This window comes from Poeciliopsis prolifica, unplaced genomic scaffold, assembly GCF_027474105.1.
Source record: "Poeciliopsis prolifica strain line A6 unplaced genomic scaffold, Auburn_PproV2 SCAFFOLD066, whole genome shotgun sequence".
NCBI classification, from domain to species: domain Eukaryota; kingdom Metazoa; phylum Chordata; class Actinopteri; order Cyprinodontiformes; family Poeciliidae; genus Poeciliopsis; species Poeciliopsis prolifica.
The window spans coordinates 796,982-812,337 of record NW_026562441.1 but is presented as its reverse complement, the minus strand read 5'-3'; the positions used below and the strand labels follow the sequence as shown (position 1 = coordinate 812,337).

At 36.5% G+C, this 15,356-nt stretch overlaps 1 protein-coding gene across 1 annotated transcript; it reads right to left on the bottom strand.

Moving 5' to 3' along the window:
* Positions 1-4,952: 4,952 nt before the first annotated feature.
* Positions 4,953-6,354, bottom strand: LOC129351320 (tripartite motif-containing protein 29-like). The gene is made up of 3 exons (XM_055020200.1): positions 5,505-6,354; positions 5,052-5,102; positions 4,953-5,002 (listed from the first exon to the last, which is right to left on the bottom strand). Exons 1-3 carry the CDS (start codon positions 6,340-6,342, stop codon positions 4,953-4,955), a joined length of 939 nt encoding a protein of 312 aa, XP_054876175.1. The 5' UTR covers positions 6,343-6,354.
* Positions 6,355-15,356: the final 9,002 nt, after the last annotated feature.

Here is a 15,356-nt window from a genome sequence, read left to right as displayed (position 1 = left end):
GACTACAGTCGTCATGTGTGGAACAAATCATTACATGAAATTTACTCACATCTCACGAATATGTCGTTAACTTGCTGTTTCTCGTCTATCAACCAAACTTATTGTATTACACATTTCAACAATATGACAGCTCAAAGTGTTTCAATCGCAAAAACATAAAAATCCATCTTAAACAAATATTGTAGGTAACTTTAAGGGGAATTTTATTTTACAAATTACTAACATAGCCAATTCACATGGAATTAAGAACTCAGACAATCTGTGCTATTCATTCAAATATATGATCAATAGAGTTTATGACTATAATGATGATATGCCAGTTTAAAATTGCAGTCAAATTCACATATGTCCCATTTCTTTTAGTACAGAAAACATTAATGAGGCAAATTTCTGATGCAGTCCTATCAAAGCATGCTAAAGAAAATGTAATGTAAACATCTTAGAGCTATATTTATACTGTGACATCATGGAATTGTGATATTTCTACCTGAGGTTGTTATACTGGCCCATGCCAATTTGGGATGACAGTTAAATGGTTAATAATATCGGACAATTTATGGTTGATGTCCAGCAACCCCCACTGCTAACAAAGCCATTACAGAGAAAAAAAACCTAGAACCAGGGCACTTAGCAGAAAAAAGGTTTTGAATGTTTTTCGGAACCAAACACGCTCTAAAGCATCTTGTCCATAGCTCTTCCACAGACGGTCAGCAAGATGCATTTAGCTCCGTGGACATGTCGCCAATGAAACGAGATTATTTTTATTATTATTATTGATTTTGTTACCCCTGCAATGTACTCTGTGTGTGGTATAGTCAAGAGTGTAAATTATTTAAATAAATATATATATTGTTTTGCTTTTTCTTATAGATGCATTTTCACCAAGAAAAGGAAAAACACACACACACATATTAAATATATAGATTCAAAAATTATGTTTTTACAGTTTTAAAGTTTCTTAATGACCTCAAATTATGTTTTTTGATTTTTTATGCCATGATTGTTTGGTACACGGATTGATGAACTTATTTTTCTTTTCTTTTTCTGTTGCACAACAATTGGCCCTTGGGGATAGTAAAGATGATTGAGTGAAACTTGTCGTCAATGGGATGCGCTTTAATTTATGACTATAACTTTATCTCACTTTTTAAAAAAAGAATTATGAATATTATGTATTAAAATGTCATAAAAATTGGTTTTTTATTTGATTTGAAGTTAAAAGCAAACAAACTGCACACCCAGTTAGATCAACTACTACATAAAGAAAGTTTTAGGCAAACAGCAGCTTGTAAAGCCACACCTGTAGTTAAACATTTAATATAATCAAAAACGACCTTTGTACCTCCATCACCACTTCTGACTAAAAATGAGGTCAGGCAGCCATTACTATCTTTCATTTACAAGTTAACGGTCTTGTTCACAGGACTACAGTCGTCATGTGTGGAACAAATCATTACATGAAATTTACTCACATCTCACGAATATGTCGTTAACTTGCTGTTTCTCGTCTATCAACCAAACTTATTGTATTACACATTTCAACAATATGACAGCTCAAAGTGTTTCAATCGCAAAAACATAAAAATCCATCTTAAACAAATATTGTAGGTAACTTTAAGGGGAATTTTATTTTACAAATTACTAACATAGCCAATTCACATGGAATTAAGAACTCAGACAATCTGTCTTATTGTCTGTCTTATTGTCTTATTGTTCTTGTAAAAATTTGTGTAAACCAAATATTTACACACAGAAATATATTTCTGGCTCCAGTTCTGAAGAAGAGACCATCATGACAGAAACAAATCAGCAGAGTTATTTCTTTCTGCTTCCTGATAATCTGCAGCAGAGGAGAACCAGAACCTTTGGTTCTGGTTCTGGTTGGTGTCATCATCATGACACCTGAAAGTTTTCTGAACCATCACATCAGTACAGTGGCTTCCAAAAGCATTAATATACTTTGACCTTTTCTCAGAGAAAAGGGGACTGCACTTTTCAATTTATTTGTAAAAATGTTTTGAATCATGTATATTTTTCATTCTACTTCCCAACTGCATACAACTTTGTGTTGGTCTTTCATATTAAAGTCCAATGAAATATATTTGTTTGTGGTTGTACTAAAACAACATATAATAAAGTTCAAGGGGTTTGATTACTTCTGCAATCCACTGTATATTTGTAGGCTAAAGGGCTCAATAACAATGTGATAGTATCTCTGAGTGACATTAACCTCAGTTGGACTTTATTCATTGATATTTTAGCCTTTATGTAGAGAATCTGACACTCCTCACCTTTACTTCCCATGGCTTTGCACATAAACCTTCACTATGACTAGAAAAAGCCTTTACCATTCCACCCAGAACAACTTTAAACCTGCCCGAGACGTTTATCCTGTCAAAACTGCAGAACTGTGGACGTAATGACATTTATGAACATGTTCCTGCAGTGAATGTTTGTGGTTCAGAAATGCACTTCTGAACAAACTAAATGGGTTCTTTAAATCACCTAAATAAACATGCTCTTTTTCCATCCCAGTACTTTTTAAATAAAAAAATCTTTATATCAAAATTTGATGTAAATTAAATGTATCTAAATGTGAACTACATTCGAGTATAGCTTACAAGATGAATAAGCTATAAATTAAAGTGCAAACTTGTTCCTTGTTACAAAATCAGTACAAGTTCAGACAGGAATGTTGAAAGTATCTGAGGCAACTGGAGAGCAGAAACTGTTGGCTGTAATCTAACCCACCTCTCTGCTGCTGCTTCACCAGTGTTTTCTGAAACTGGCAAAAAGTGTTTTAACACAAGCTGGAAAATTTAACTCATGGGAATGTATTAAAAATGGCTTTCATTGTCTACCTGTTCATCCTCACAGTATGTCAGGGGAGCTGGTGCCTATCAGCGTTATGTAGCACCGACAACCAAGAATTAACCAGCTAACATAACAGTCATGTTAGCTGGAGCGCCCAGAAAGAACCAACACACAGCGATAACCTAGAAACTCTATATAAAAAGACGTCAGGGTGGTATTACAATTCATGATCTTGTTCTTCAGCAACAGTGCTAAAACGCCACTGTCATGCTGTTGATGTTCATCAGCGATTAGTCATCTTACTTTGTTCTGATAGGTTGATGTCAAACAAGGTGGGTAGAATGAGAAAGTGAATCATTTATGCAAAATTCTGCAGAGCAGCACAGAAACTCCACTGTAAGCAGTTAAAAACTTTCTTCTGGTTGATATGCAATAAGTACTTCCATTGTAAGGTTCAATGAGCATCATGTGTTGGACAATATTTAAACCACCTTTATTGACAGGAACTTGGAAGTAACACCACAATCAACAGTAGGTAATAGGATCATTACCCAACATCCCTTGTTCATAAGCTTGAATCTCTCTCTAGCTAATATCCTTTGATGTATTTTAAATTTGTCTTGAGCCAGAAGACCAGCCAGAACCAGAAGACGTGAGAGATCTGGAAGAGATACAACAACAGATTTTGAATGTACTGTGGGGCTAAAATAAATCACTGATTTATAAACTAACAAATATTTTAAGGAGGCCATAATGTGCAAAATCCACTTTTTAGTCCTTTAATTTTTCTGTGTACCTTTGGGTGTATAGGAGTGCAAATTTTTTTTTAATGTATTCTCTCTCGGTACCATGTATAAATCTTAATATTCTTTTACATTTTCATTTGTCAGTCTGTTCATTTTTTTCTATTGTTACATTTTCTTGCCTATGACGTCACATCATTTGCTGTGTAACTGCTAAGCAAGATCATTATTTCTTGCTCCCATGGTTTTTTCCTTGGACCAATTTTGTAGTACAAGTCCAGTTATACCAAAATTGTTGGTAAAAGACTCAAAATGTTCAGTTCTAGCACGTGTTAATGGACACAACTTGTTATTGCAGCACAATTGCGATGTGATCATTGAATGTGTGATTAATTCTCCTGCTGTGGGTCAGATTCTAGGCCACCATGTTAGTCCAGATGGAGAAGTCTTCCCTTGTTGACATCTTTAGGAAACTTTGGAATAAAATGTTTCTCTGCTAGCAGATAATCACTGCCAGAGCAGCTAAATTTTTTTCACATATCGGTCTCATACTATATTGTCACATCATGGTAAAAATAATTTTTTGATAAAAGTTACATGTTGCAGCTTTAATTCTGGAAATGTTCCTCATGTGATAGAAGGCTGAGTTTGTAATTGTCTTTATGTGGCTCTGAATGTTCAGGTCAGAGTCCAGATTTCAAGCTTTAAGCTGTAACAACTGAAATGTCATGTTGACTTCTGAATGTTCCTCTTTAGGTCCAAAGATAAATTTTTAATTTTAAACCTCAATGCGTGAGTAAAAAAGAGATTAAAATGTATGAATAAAAAAATTCTAAATATGACTCAAAGAAAACTAACATCCCATTACAATAAATCTTCAAATGTTTTCATGGATTTCCAGAGTTTTTAAAAGTTTCAAACTAATGAAACATTAATGTCCGCAGATTATTGGGTATAAAAACATATTTGGGAGTTAATCACTTGTCCTCACAAAATAAATGTTGCAAATCCACAATCTTGATCCAAGATCTGATCTTTGTCCAATGAAATAATGACAATGTCTTGAATGATAATTACAATTTTCATCAGCTGATCTGTACATGGATTTTAACTGCAGCATTTAGTCTGATAAAGCAACAAATGGGAATGCAATCATTTTAATGATGATGGGAAACAGGAAGTGTCAGCACCCAAACAAACTCCAACATCAACGAAACAACAGACACAATGACAAAGTAGCTCCATAAAGACAGCTGACCTCTGAACAATGTATAATAACAATCTCACCAACCAATGATGGAGCTGAAAGAAACTGAAGCAAAACTACAAATTTTAACCAAATAGACTTCAATCACTGCTAACTGTTTAGGATTAATGAACTCAGCAGATGATCCTTCAAAAGTCCAATGCCAGCAAGTAGAGGCTCAGTGAATCTGGTCTGGACTCTGTGGATCAGAGTCATGGTTTTAGAGACGCTGTAGAAACACAGAATACCTGCTCTGTGGTCCAGATACACTCCCACTCTGGAGGAAACTGGACCTGGTACTGGAGTTTCAATGCGGTCGTGCCAAAATTTGTAATGGAATTTGTCAAAATATAACGACCATGATTTATTATTGAATCCCAGTATAGCATGCATTGAACTTCCTGCTCTGCTGATGTTCTTGTATGAAACTGCTACATAAACTCCCTCTCCTCTCATTTCCACCTCCCAATAACAACGTTCAGTCAGATTCTCTCTGCTCAAAACCTGACAATAACCAGTGAATCTATCTGGATGATCAGGATAAGACTGTTTTTGCTTCGTTCCTGTTGCTATTCTGTTCCCCTCAGATAATAACATATTTCTGTGTGCTGTTTGGATCCAGCGTGATTTGTTCTGAATATATTAAGAATTCATCTCTGGTCTTTGGTTCTGGTTCTGACTTTAAAACAAAATTTCAGCTATGTTTGTCCATGAGTCTCTCAGGACGTCCTGTAGTTTGTCTCTGAGCTCTGACACAGCTTCTGTTATGTCCTTAAAGTGTCTCAGAGGACGAACAATGATGCTGGATGATCCTGTAGACTCACTGAGTGCTGGCAGTGAGGGGTAGTTGAGGAGAAACTGGGTGTGATCCTCTGTGTGTGAGAACTGCTCCAGCTCAGCGTCTTTCCTCTTCAGCTCAGTGATCTCCTGCTGCAGCTTCTCCTGAACATCTTTGACTCGACTCACTTCAGTTTCCTGCTGGGATCTGATCTGCTGCTTCACATCAGAGCTTCTTTCCTGGAGGAGACGGATCAGCTCAGTGAAGATCTTCTCACTGTCCTCCACTGCTTTATCAGCAGAGACATTGATGGCCTCCACCTCTCGTTGAAGCAGCTTCACATCTTTCTCTTGGTCCTGGATTCTCTGATGGATTTGTTGTCGACTCTCCTGGAGCTTCTTCTGCTTCTCATCCATTTCTGCTGCAGCTGGGACTGTTTCATGGCCTTTATGTTCATCCATAGTGCAGAGATAACAGATACTCTGCTGATCAGTACGACAGAAGATCTTCATCACCTCATCATGACGAGAGCAGATGTTCTCCTGGAGGTTCTTGGAAGGATTCACTAGCTTGTGATTTTTAAATGATGGAGAACCATAGTGAGGTTGGAGATGTTTCTCACAATAAGAAACCAAACAAACCAGACAGGACTTGTCAGCTTTCCTTTTCCTCCCAGTGCAGACATCACAGGCCACATCTTCAGGTCCAGCATAGCAGTGGGTGAGTTGATCTTTCTGCTCCATTTCAGCTCTCAATAACATCGACTGTGTGAGTTTCACTTCTCTGCAACAGAGACTGCTCTGAGCTGAGGTGTAAAATATTAGGTAACTGAAGGGAGTGTCTCTGGATCCTCCCATCATGACGGTTGAAACCCAGAGGGAGGGAGAACAAGGAAGCTCTTTGAACTGAACCATCTCTGGTAACCCTGAATGTTACACTGAGTAAATTTAAAGAGGCTGCTCATCTAAGATGGAAGAGCTCCATGCATGGACGCAAACTACATATTTTTGAAATGGAATGCGGAATCCTGATTAGAGTGTCACTGGTTCCTGTTTGCTCCCAAGCTCCAGATGTGCTTGGTATTCACACTTGGAGCCTACACAACCACGCCAAGCCAATACAGGTGGAAAATTACAGCCACTACTGCATAAACACTATCTTGAAAATTAATAAAATACATGATGAAATCATATATATTGATGATAATGCAGTTATATCTATTCATATGATTCCATCGTACATATTATTAGTTTTCAAAATTGTGTTTATATAGTGGCAGCTGTAATTTTCCACCTGTACCAGTTTTGAGAAGAAAGATATAAAGTCCTGCTTTCAAAATAAAAATTTAAGCAAAAGTATTAAAAGATATGTAAGTCCGCTTCACACTGAAATGTGCTCTTGAATTATGGCAGAAAAATCCCCCCATACTTCTGCACTCACAGCTTGTCCAGTTTATTTTTTTAAAGTGAAGTATTTGCGTTTGGTGGTAATGTTTGCAGATTGTTACTCAATGTGCATGAGAATCATGTAGGCTATTGATTGGATGATGGTTCATATGGTTCATATAATAACATTAACATATTCATATGTTAATGTTATTTCTACATTAACATATGAATATATTGTTATTACTAAAGTCCTTTGTGTTTGCCAAGAAAAAAAAGAAATAAAATGACAGTAAACACCAAAATAAACTATTTAAATTATGTGGTTTTATATAAATGGTTGCTGGAGGAAAGATTAAATAATTAGAACCTGCTTCATTTCACAATAAATTCAATTTATTCAGATTTTTACATCACAATTAAATCATTGAAGTAGAAAATAAAAAACACTGTTGACTGGTCTATAAAGTGTCACATAGAGAAAACTCGTAAAGCATTATTTTTAACATAAAATTACAGAATGACTCCATTCAGAACCTCAGCTCTTCTGAGGTTCAGATAAACAGGAGGGAACTGAATGTACAACATTGTGTGGATGTCTTTCTGGAGACATATTCAACAGGTTACAATGGATATGTTTTCAGTGTTTTATCAACAAAATTTCTCTTTGCAACTCCTGAACAATACCATGTGTTTCAGTTTCATTCTTTTTCCTGGAGGCTCTCTCAGGTGTTATGTGCAACACGTTTAAACATTTTCACAACAAAGTAATGACTGATGTGCTGATTGGTAAGAATAGTTTTCATCAGCTCTTTTTTACATAATAAAAATAAAAAGTGATCTGACAAAATAATAAATGTACATGCAATTAGTTTAAGTCAATAAAAATCCTCTGGAGCAGTGATATCCTGAATGGCTGAACAGAAACAGGAAGGGGCAGCACCCAAAAAAATCCCAACATCCACAAAACAAACAAGATGACAAAGAAGCTCTATCATGACAACTGATCTCTGAGCAGTGAAGAAAAGCTCTCAACCATGGAGGAGATTAAAGAAATTAGGACTAAAATACACATTTTAACCAACTTGACCACAGGTTACTAACTTGTGGCTATTTTTTAGGATTAATGAACTCAACAGAGGATTGTTGCAAGAAAAGTCCAACACCAACATGTAGCGGCTGAGTGAATCTGGTCTGGACTCTGTAGAGGAGAGTCATGGTTTCAGAGACGCTATAGAAACACAGAATACCTGCTCTGTGATCCAGGTACACTCCCACTCTGGAGGAAACTGGACCTGATACTGTAGTTTTAACTTTGTTGTGTTTAAATGTGTAGCCATTTTTGGTACAATTTAATGACCAAGATTTGTCATTTGATCCAAATTTTTCTGCCTTGTTGATGTTCTTATATGAAACTGCTATAGTTCCTCTGGCTTGCCCGCTCCACTCCACCTCCCAGTAACAACGGCCAGTCAGACTCTCTTTACTCAGGACTTGATAATGATCAGTGAATCTGTCTGGATGATCAGAATAAGACTGCTGTTGTTTTATGAATGTTACTTTTCTAATCCACTCATCTAATAACATATTCCTGTTTGCTGTGTTTGGATCCAGAGTGATTTGTTGTGAATAATTTAAGAATCTGTCTCTGGTCTTCGGTTCTGGCAGCAGAATATCCACTAGCTGCTGTAGCTTGTCTCTGAGCTCTGACACAGCTGCTGTCACGTCCTCAAAGTGTCTCAGAGGACGGATGTTGATCCTGGATGATCCTGTAGACTCACTGAGTGCTGGCAGTGAGGGGTAGTTGAGGAGAAACTGGGTGTGATCCTCTGTGTGTGAGAGCTGCTCCAGCTCAGCGTTTCCTCTTCAGCTCAGTGATCTCCTGCTGCAGCTTCTCCTGAACATCTTTGACTCGACTCACTTCAGTTTCCTGCTGGGATCTGATCTGCTGCTTCACATCAGAGCTTCTTTTCTGGAGGAGACGGATCATCTCAGTGAAGATCTTCTCACTGTTCTCCACTACTTTATCAGCAGAGACATTGATGGCCTCCACCTCCTGTTGAAGCAGCTTCACATCTTTCTCTTGGTCCTGGATTCTCTGATGGATTTGTTGTCGACTCTCCAGGAGCTTCTTCTGCTTCTCAGTTCTTTCTGCTGCAGCTGGGACTGTTTCATGTCCTTTATGTTCCTCCATAGTGCAGAGATAACAGATACTCTGCTGATCAGTACGACAGAAGATCTTCATCACCTCATCATGACGAGAGCAGTAGTTCTTCTGGAGGTTCTTAGAAGGATTCACCAGCTTGTGTTTTTTAAATGATGGGAACCATAGTGAGGTTGGAGATGTTTCTCACAATAAGAAACCAAACACACCAGACAGGACTTGGCAGCTTTCCTTTTCCTCCCAGTGCAGTTATCACAGGCCACATCTTCAGGTCCAGCATAGCAGTGGGTGAGTTGATCTCCTTTCTGCTCCATTTCAGCTCTCAGTAACATCGACTGTGTGAGTTTCACTTCTCTGCAACAGAGACTGCTCTGAGCTGAGGTGTAACATATCAGGTAACTGAAGGGAGTGTCTCTGGATCCTCCCATCATGACGGTTGAAACCCAGTGGGAGGGAGAACAAGGAAGCTCTTTGAACTGAACCATCTCTGGTAACCCTGAAATGTTACCACTGAGTGAATTTAAAGAGGCTGCTCACCTCAGATTGAGGAGTTCCATGTTTTATTCCCAGATGGATGCAACTAGAGAACTGAAGTTGCAGCTAGTAAAGTATGTAAAAAAGTTTAAAAAATATTAAAGTTTAACTTTAGGAGCATAGTCTACGGTGGTTGACAATTTGGCAATAAACAAAAATGAATATTAACTACATATGATTTACATCTCCAGTTAAACCCATAAAATCATTCACTTATTATCCAAAAAATCCTTTAGTTAAAAGTTCTTAACTTATCTGCAAGAACTGTTTCTCAGTAGTTAAATTCATAGGAACTGGCAGTCTGCCTGCCTAATGATACATTTTGGACACGGCTCTTATTTTAGTTGAGAACATATCCAAGATGGTGTCGCAGCAGAAGCGTTCCAATTAATTTCAATTCAATTCACATATACTGTATGGTGCCAATTCCCTATAGATGTTGTCTTGAGGCACTTTACACTTCATGTACTTGCAGAATTTACTTCTCCTGGACAAGATTGAAACGACAGCTGACAGGAAAAACTCCCCTTTAACAGGAAGTTACGTCCAGCAGAACCTGGCCCGGGACGAATTGACGTCTGCCAAAGTCGACTGGGGAGTTGAGAAAACAGAGCTGATTCACAAAAAGTAACAGATGGACTGATGGAGGATGACTTTCTATGTTCATGAAAGCAAACAGTTCACAGCAGAAGAGGGAGAATAATTAATTGATAGAAGAATTTTCACAGCCCCCAACTTTCAGGAGAGTTTCACAAAGTTCCGTAGCTATTAGGTCTTAATATTTCAGCTGTATGACACAACTCAACACAATTTATTGACTTGATTGGTTTGCAAGCAAAGTGTATTATGTCTTACCTGTTTCATCGTCTTAATTTGACAATACTAACCACAAGCTTGTTTTGGAGAAAAAGTTGCCAATTTTTGCACAATTCCCTGCATTGTCTTTTATTTTAACCTTTCATGCACTGCCTTTGCTCTCTCTACTTTCCATCTTTTAAAAAACAACTGCCTGAGAGCAATGACAGTAGTTATAGCAGTCCATTTTAGCATCAAACCAGCTTCACCACTCTATTACATATAGTCAGACCAAACTGATTTTATATTGCTATTGGCTATCACATTGTACTGGTTGTATTCTTTCACAGATCTACCTCAGACGGTCAACCTAACTTTGTTCAAAACTGGTAGTTGCACTTTTTGGCCACAAGATGGCAGTGTTAAAAAGCTCACTGCATCTTTCCAAGGTTGGCCTGTATGTGTGTAGACATATGTGGTGCAAAAAAGGTTGTTGCACTGGTGATTCACTTCAAGTCACAGAGAAAAATGCTGAGTTGTGTAACTGTAGTATTTTTACATCTTCCACAAATACAAGCCGCAGCTAAACCTCTTCAGATTCTTAAGTATATAAAATTACATTTTCTGAGTCAATCAAAAACTTACATTCACATTTTTTACTCCAGCCATTAAAAACAAATCCCCATACCTGTGTATGAAATAAATAATTTGTGTTTATTTCTTTGTAATTTACAAAACGTCTGTTACGCTTTCACTAATCAGCTTCTGTTCTACCGATCTCAAAATATAAATCTCCTGCTCTACTACTTCGGTCCCACTTGTTCCAGTAAATTAGGAAAACAAAAAAAGCTTCCACACCTACATTTACAACTTCCCACAGACACATTTTTTCATAATTTCTTTCTAACCTAAGTCAGTGAATGATGTTGTACTAAACCCCTGATGTGAGTCATAAATGCAGCTTTACAAGCTACACCTTGCTTGGTGAGCTCTGGTTTTCTCTGTAATTATCTTAATGACGAGACCTCTTTAGGAGACAGAAAGAAGACATGTAATGCAGGACAGCATTAAAGTCATAAAGTAAAATAAATGCAAAATAAATTTAGAATCTATATTGAGATGAATTATTATTATAAAGGGTTTTAATTTCCATTATGTCAAAAATTAAACAAGTCATACTGTGACAGGAGACCAGCCTTTTTTGAACAATTTTCAAAGAGCTGAAGCACTATAACAAACAGAAGTGTAGCTTTAAATACTAGTTATTTGTGTACTTAACAAGAATAATTACTTTGTATAAATTGCAAAATATACTACTCAAAAAAATAAAGGGAACACTCAAACAACACAATATAACTCCAAGTAAATCAAACTTCTGTGAAATCAAATGGAATAGACAACAGGTGGAAATTATTTTTATATTTATTTCATTCATTCAGATCTAGGATGTGTTATTTGAGTGTTCCCTTTATTTTTTGAGCAGTGTATATTCACAATATTAAGGCTGAATTTAACACTGCTGTTTGTCAAACCTGGAATATTTACATTATTATTATCATCATCACAAAAATCCTCCAAAAATTAAATGAATGATTGCAAAAATATAAAATTGTTGGATTCTCTCTAGATGTGATTGATAAAAAAAAGTGCTCTGGTGAGAAAGTTGTGCTTAGATATTAATTTTCAATAATTAATCCTCTTTCAAATTCAGACAGTGTTATAGTTTATTAATTTCAAAATCAAATAAATTAAATCTAATGTTTTAGAACATTTTCTGCACATCCAGGTAGATAATAAACTACATAAATCAACTTTTCAAACGACAAAAAGCGAAAAACTATTATAGTGTGTGCTTTGGGAGGGTCGCATCCCTTTTTGTATGAGGGGTTGCTAATGCTTTGTTTGGTTGGGTGGGGACAAAATGTTTCATCATTAGAATACAATGAATATGCAGACCCAGTTTGGTGAGCAGTTGTCCTCATACAGCCTGCTCTTGGCAGGGCAGTCCAGAGTATACTGGCACTGTAGCCTGAAGAAATTTGGGGAAAAGATCTTGAGGACAAATTTTAAATAAAACTCCACAGAATCGCTCCTTTTCAAGTGTAGACATCTAAGGTAATGAAAATATATATAAAATAAAGTGAAAGAAAAATTAAATGTTTCTCTTTTAGTAAACTGTAAAGCCATTACTGGCCAGCTGTACATCAAGTGTTTAATCAATTTATAAGAGGTTTTGTGCATCACTCAAATCTGAAATCCCTTTTGGGGTCATCCAGGTTAATGGTTTGGACCCTTGAAATGGTTTCAGGATCTTTCATAATGCAGATCACCATTGACTTGGTTAATGGTAGAAAACATCTGGCCTGCTGTGGATGCCAGGCCTCCTTATTTTAGGAAACTATAATCAAATTGGGCTCTTTAACACTTTTTGTGGTTAAAGAACTGGACCAACTCTCCCTGTTTATTTAAAATATGTTCTGTTTGGATTATATCTTATCCAGTGACAAAGTCTTATCCACAGAAGTGGCAAGTATTTATTATCACAATAACCTTTTAATACTTTAAATCATCAAATCTTTATTCAAAGTTAAACTTTTGGATCAGAGGTTATCCTACAGCTGAAGCAATGAGTTTTTGAGTCGGTTCAAATTCCCCATAAAACAAAACCAACATTGTCCAATATACATGCAAAACATTCACATAATTCAAATTAAACTGACATCAAATGACTTATCATGTATGGAAAAACATAATTTAAACCAAAAACCAGAAACATAACTAGAGATGGATTCACTCTTAAAGTATTATAAAACTCCTCCTCATCATGTTTCTGGGGTCAAATTACTACAGTCTCTTGGAGATGCTGGGTCTCCATCACCGGTCTGAGGGTCCATTAGTTCAGAACCACTTGTTGATCGTTTCCTGTGACATCTGCATACATGAGTCTCCACCAGCCTCCATGTTTTCTGAGCATGTGGCTCAAGAACTTCTTGCATGCAGCTGCACCAAACTACCAGTAGGTGGCTCCACAGAACAAAAAATTCCTGAACATCAGTTTATCTGAATGATCTTGCTCCTCCATACAGATCAGATTTACTCCAGCATCATCTTCCATTTTGTTAGATCAGCCAAAAAAAAAGCTCCATTCAGTGTCCTACAAACTAAAAATCACTTTAAAAGAGATTAAACTTTTTATGTAGTGGTTCATAAACTTTTGAATATTTTGCCTCTCTAGTCAAATATCTTCACTTCCTGCTTACAAGCCACTTTTTCATGTTTTATTAATGCCTCTGCACTAATAAAAGTTAAACTTTTATTAGTCATATTGTTAAGACACCAGGCTCAAGGTAAAGATGAGGAGGGTGGAACTGCATCCCCTATTATATTATGGATAAGAATGTATACTATTTTTTTCAACATACTGTGTTTGTGAATAAAATGTAAGTTTGATGTTGAAGTTAGAGAACGTTTCTATTTTTTGTTGTAATTCTTGTCGTAATACGATAAAACCCTCCTCATGACAAACATGGTTCGGCCACAGAGAAAACTTATAACCTTAACTTTATCATTCTTCCCTGTGCTGCACTAAATGCCTGGTTCTCTACAGACAGCCTGAGTCGGTCTCACCGCTGTGGGTCAGAACCAGATATCCTGATATAAAGAATCGGTACCAACTCTCTCAGAAACAACGGCTGTGTGAGTTTCTCTTTTTTAGAACAGAAACTGGCTGCAGCTCTCATGTAAATGTCAGGTAACTGACAGACGTGTCACTGATTCCTCCCATCATGACCAAACCAGAGGCAGAGGGAACAACGAAGCTCCTTGAACTGAACACCGTCTGCTAACCATGAAATATGTTTTAATGCCTGAGTAGAGATAAAAACGTTATTCAGCTATTAAAACTAGGAAAACATGCCATTTTTATCTGTTTCAGGGGGCGCTATAGAGTCACTGTGCCACGCCCATTTGTAATTTCATTAACATACAAAAACTACTGTCTCTTCCCATCCTGAGATATATTTTTGGATATGTTCAGGGCACAATAATAATTAAAAACAGCCCATTGGTAATGTTGCACCAAGTGAATATAAATAAATAATCTGCTGAGTCAATTAAAATCAATCCATACTGCCCAGAAAAAGGCTCACATTTATTTATTGCAAAAGAAAATATGTTACAAGAAAGTCTGCATTCAAAATAAAAAGGATATCTGAATTTACATATTACACATCCAGTTGTCCTTTTTTTTTCCATAAAATTTTCACCATCTCAAGAAAAATACAGTTAGTGAATCACTTCCTGTGTGTTTAATGCTTCTTCTCTTAAGTTGATTTTTATACTTTATTTGTGTTGTAAGATGAATCATTTACAAAAGTGCTACAAAGTTTAAAAATTTCATCACCTCTTCATAGAAGACAAGCAGTCATCAGAAAATTAGGGACAGGTTTTAAGATGGAAACATCTATTGTCATAGTTATAAGTCATGAGATTTTGCTTTTGTGGGTATTTTTTATGATGTAATTTGTCTTCTTTGGAGGTTGTTTGGTTTTTCCTAATACACATGTGGACACAACTGTTGATACTCCTCTGTTAATGACTGAAAAATGCACAAAGGTCACTGAAATAACTTGAATTTAAAAAAAGTAATAAATAATTTTAATAATTTTAAAAAAGGACTGTAAATTAACCAATGAAAATCAGACATTGCTTTTGAAATGTGGTTCAACAAAATCATCTTAACAAGCAAATTAATGAAACAGGCCTGGACAAAAAAGTTAAATGGCCTTTTTTGTCCATTTAACTTTGACCTTATCAAATCTGGAAAACATTACATTATATTCAGTCTCTCACAAACAGGTGGCGTCAAATGACTGGATTGTAGCCACAATTGCCCTGG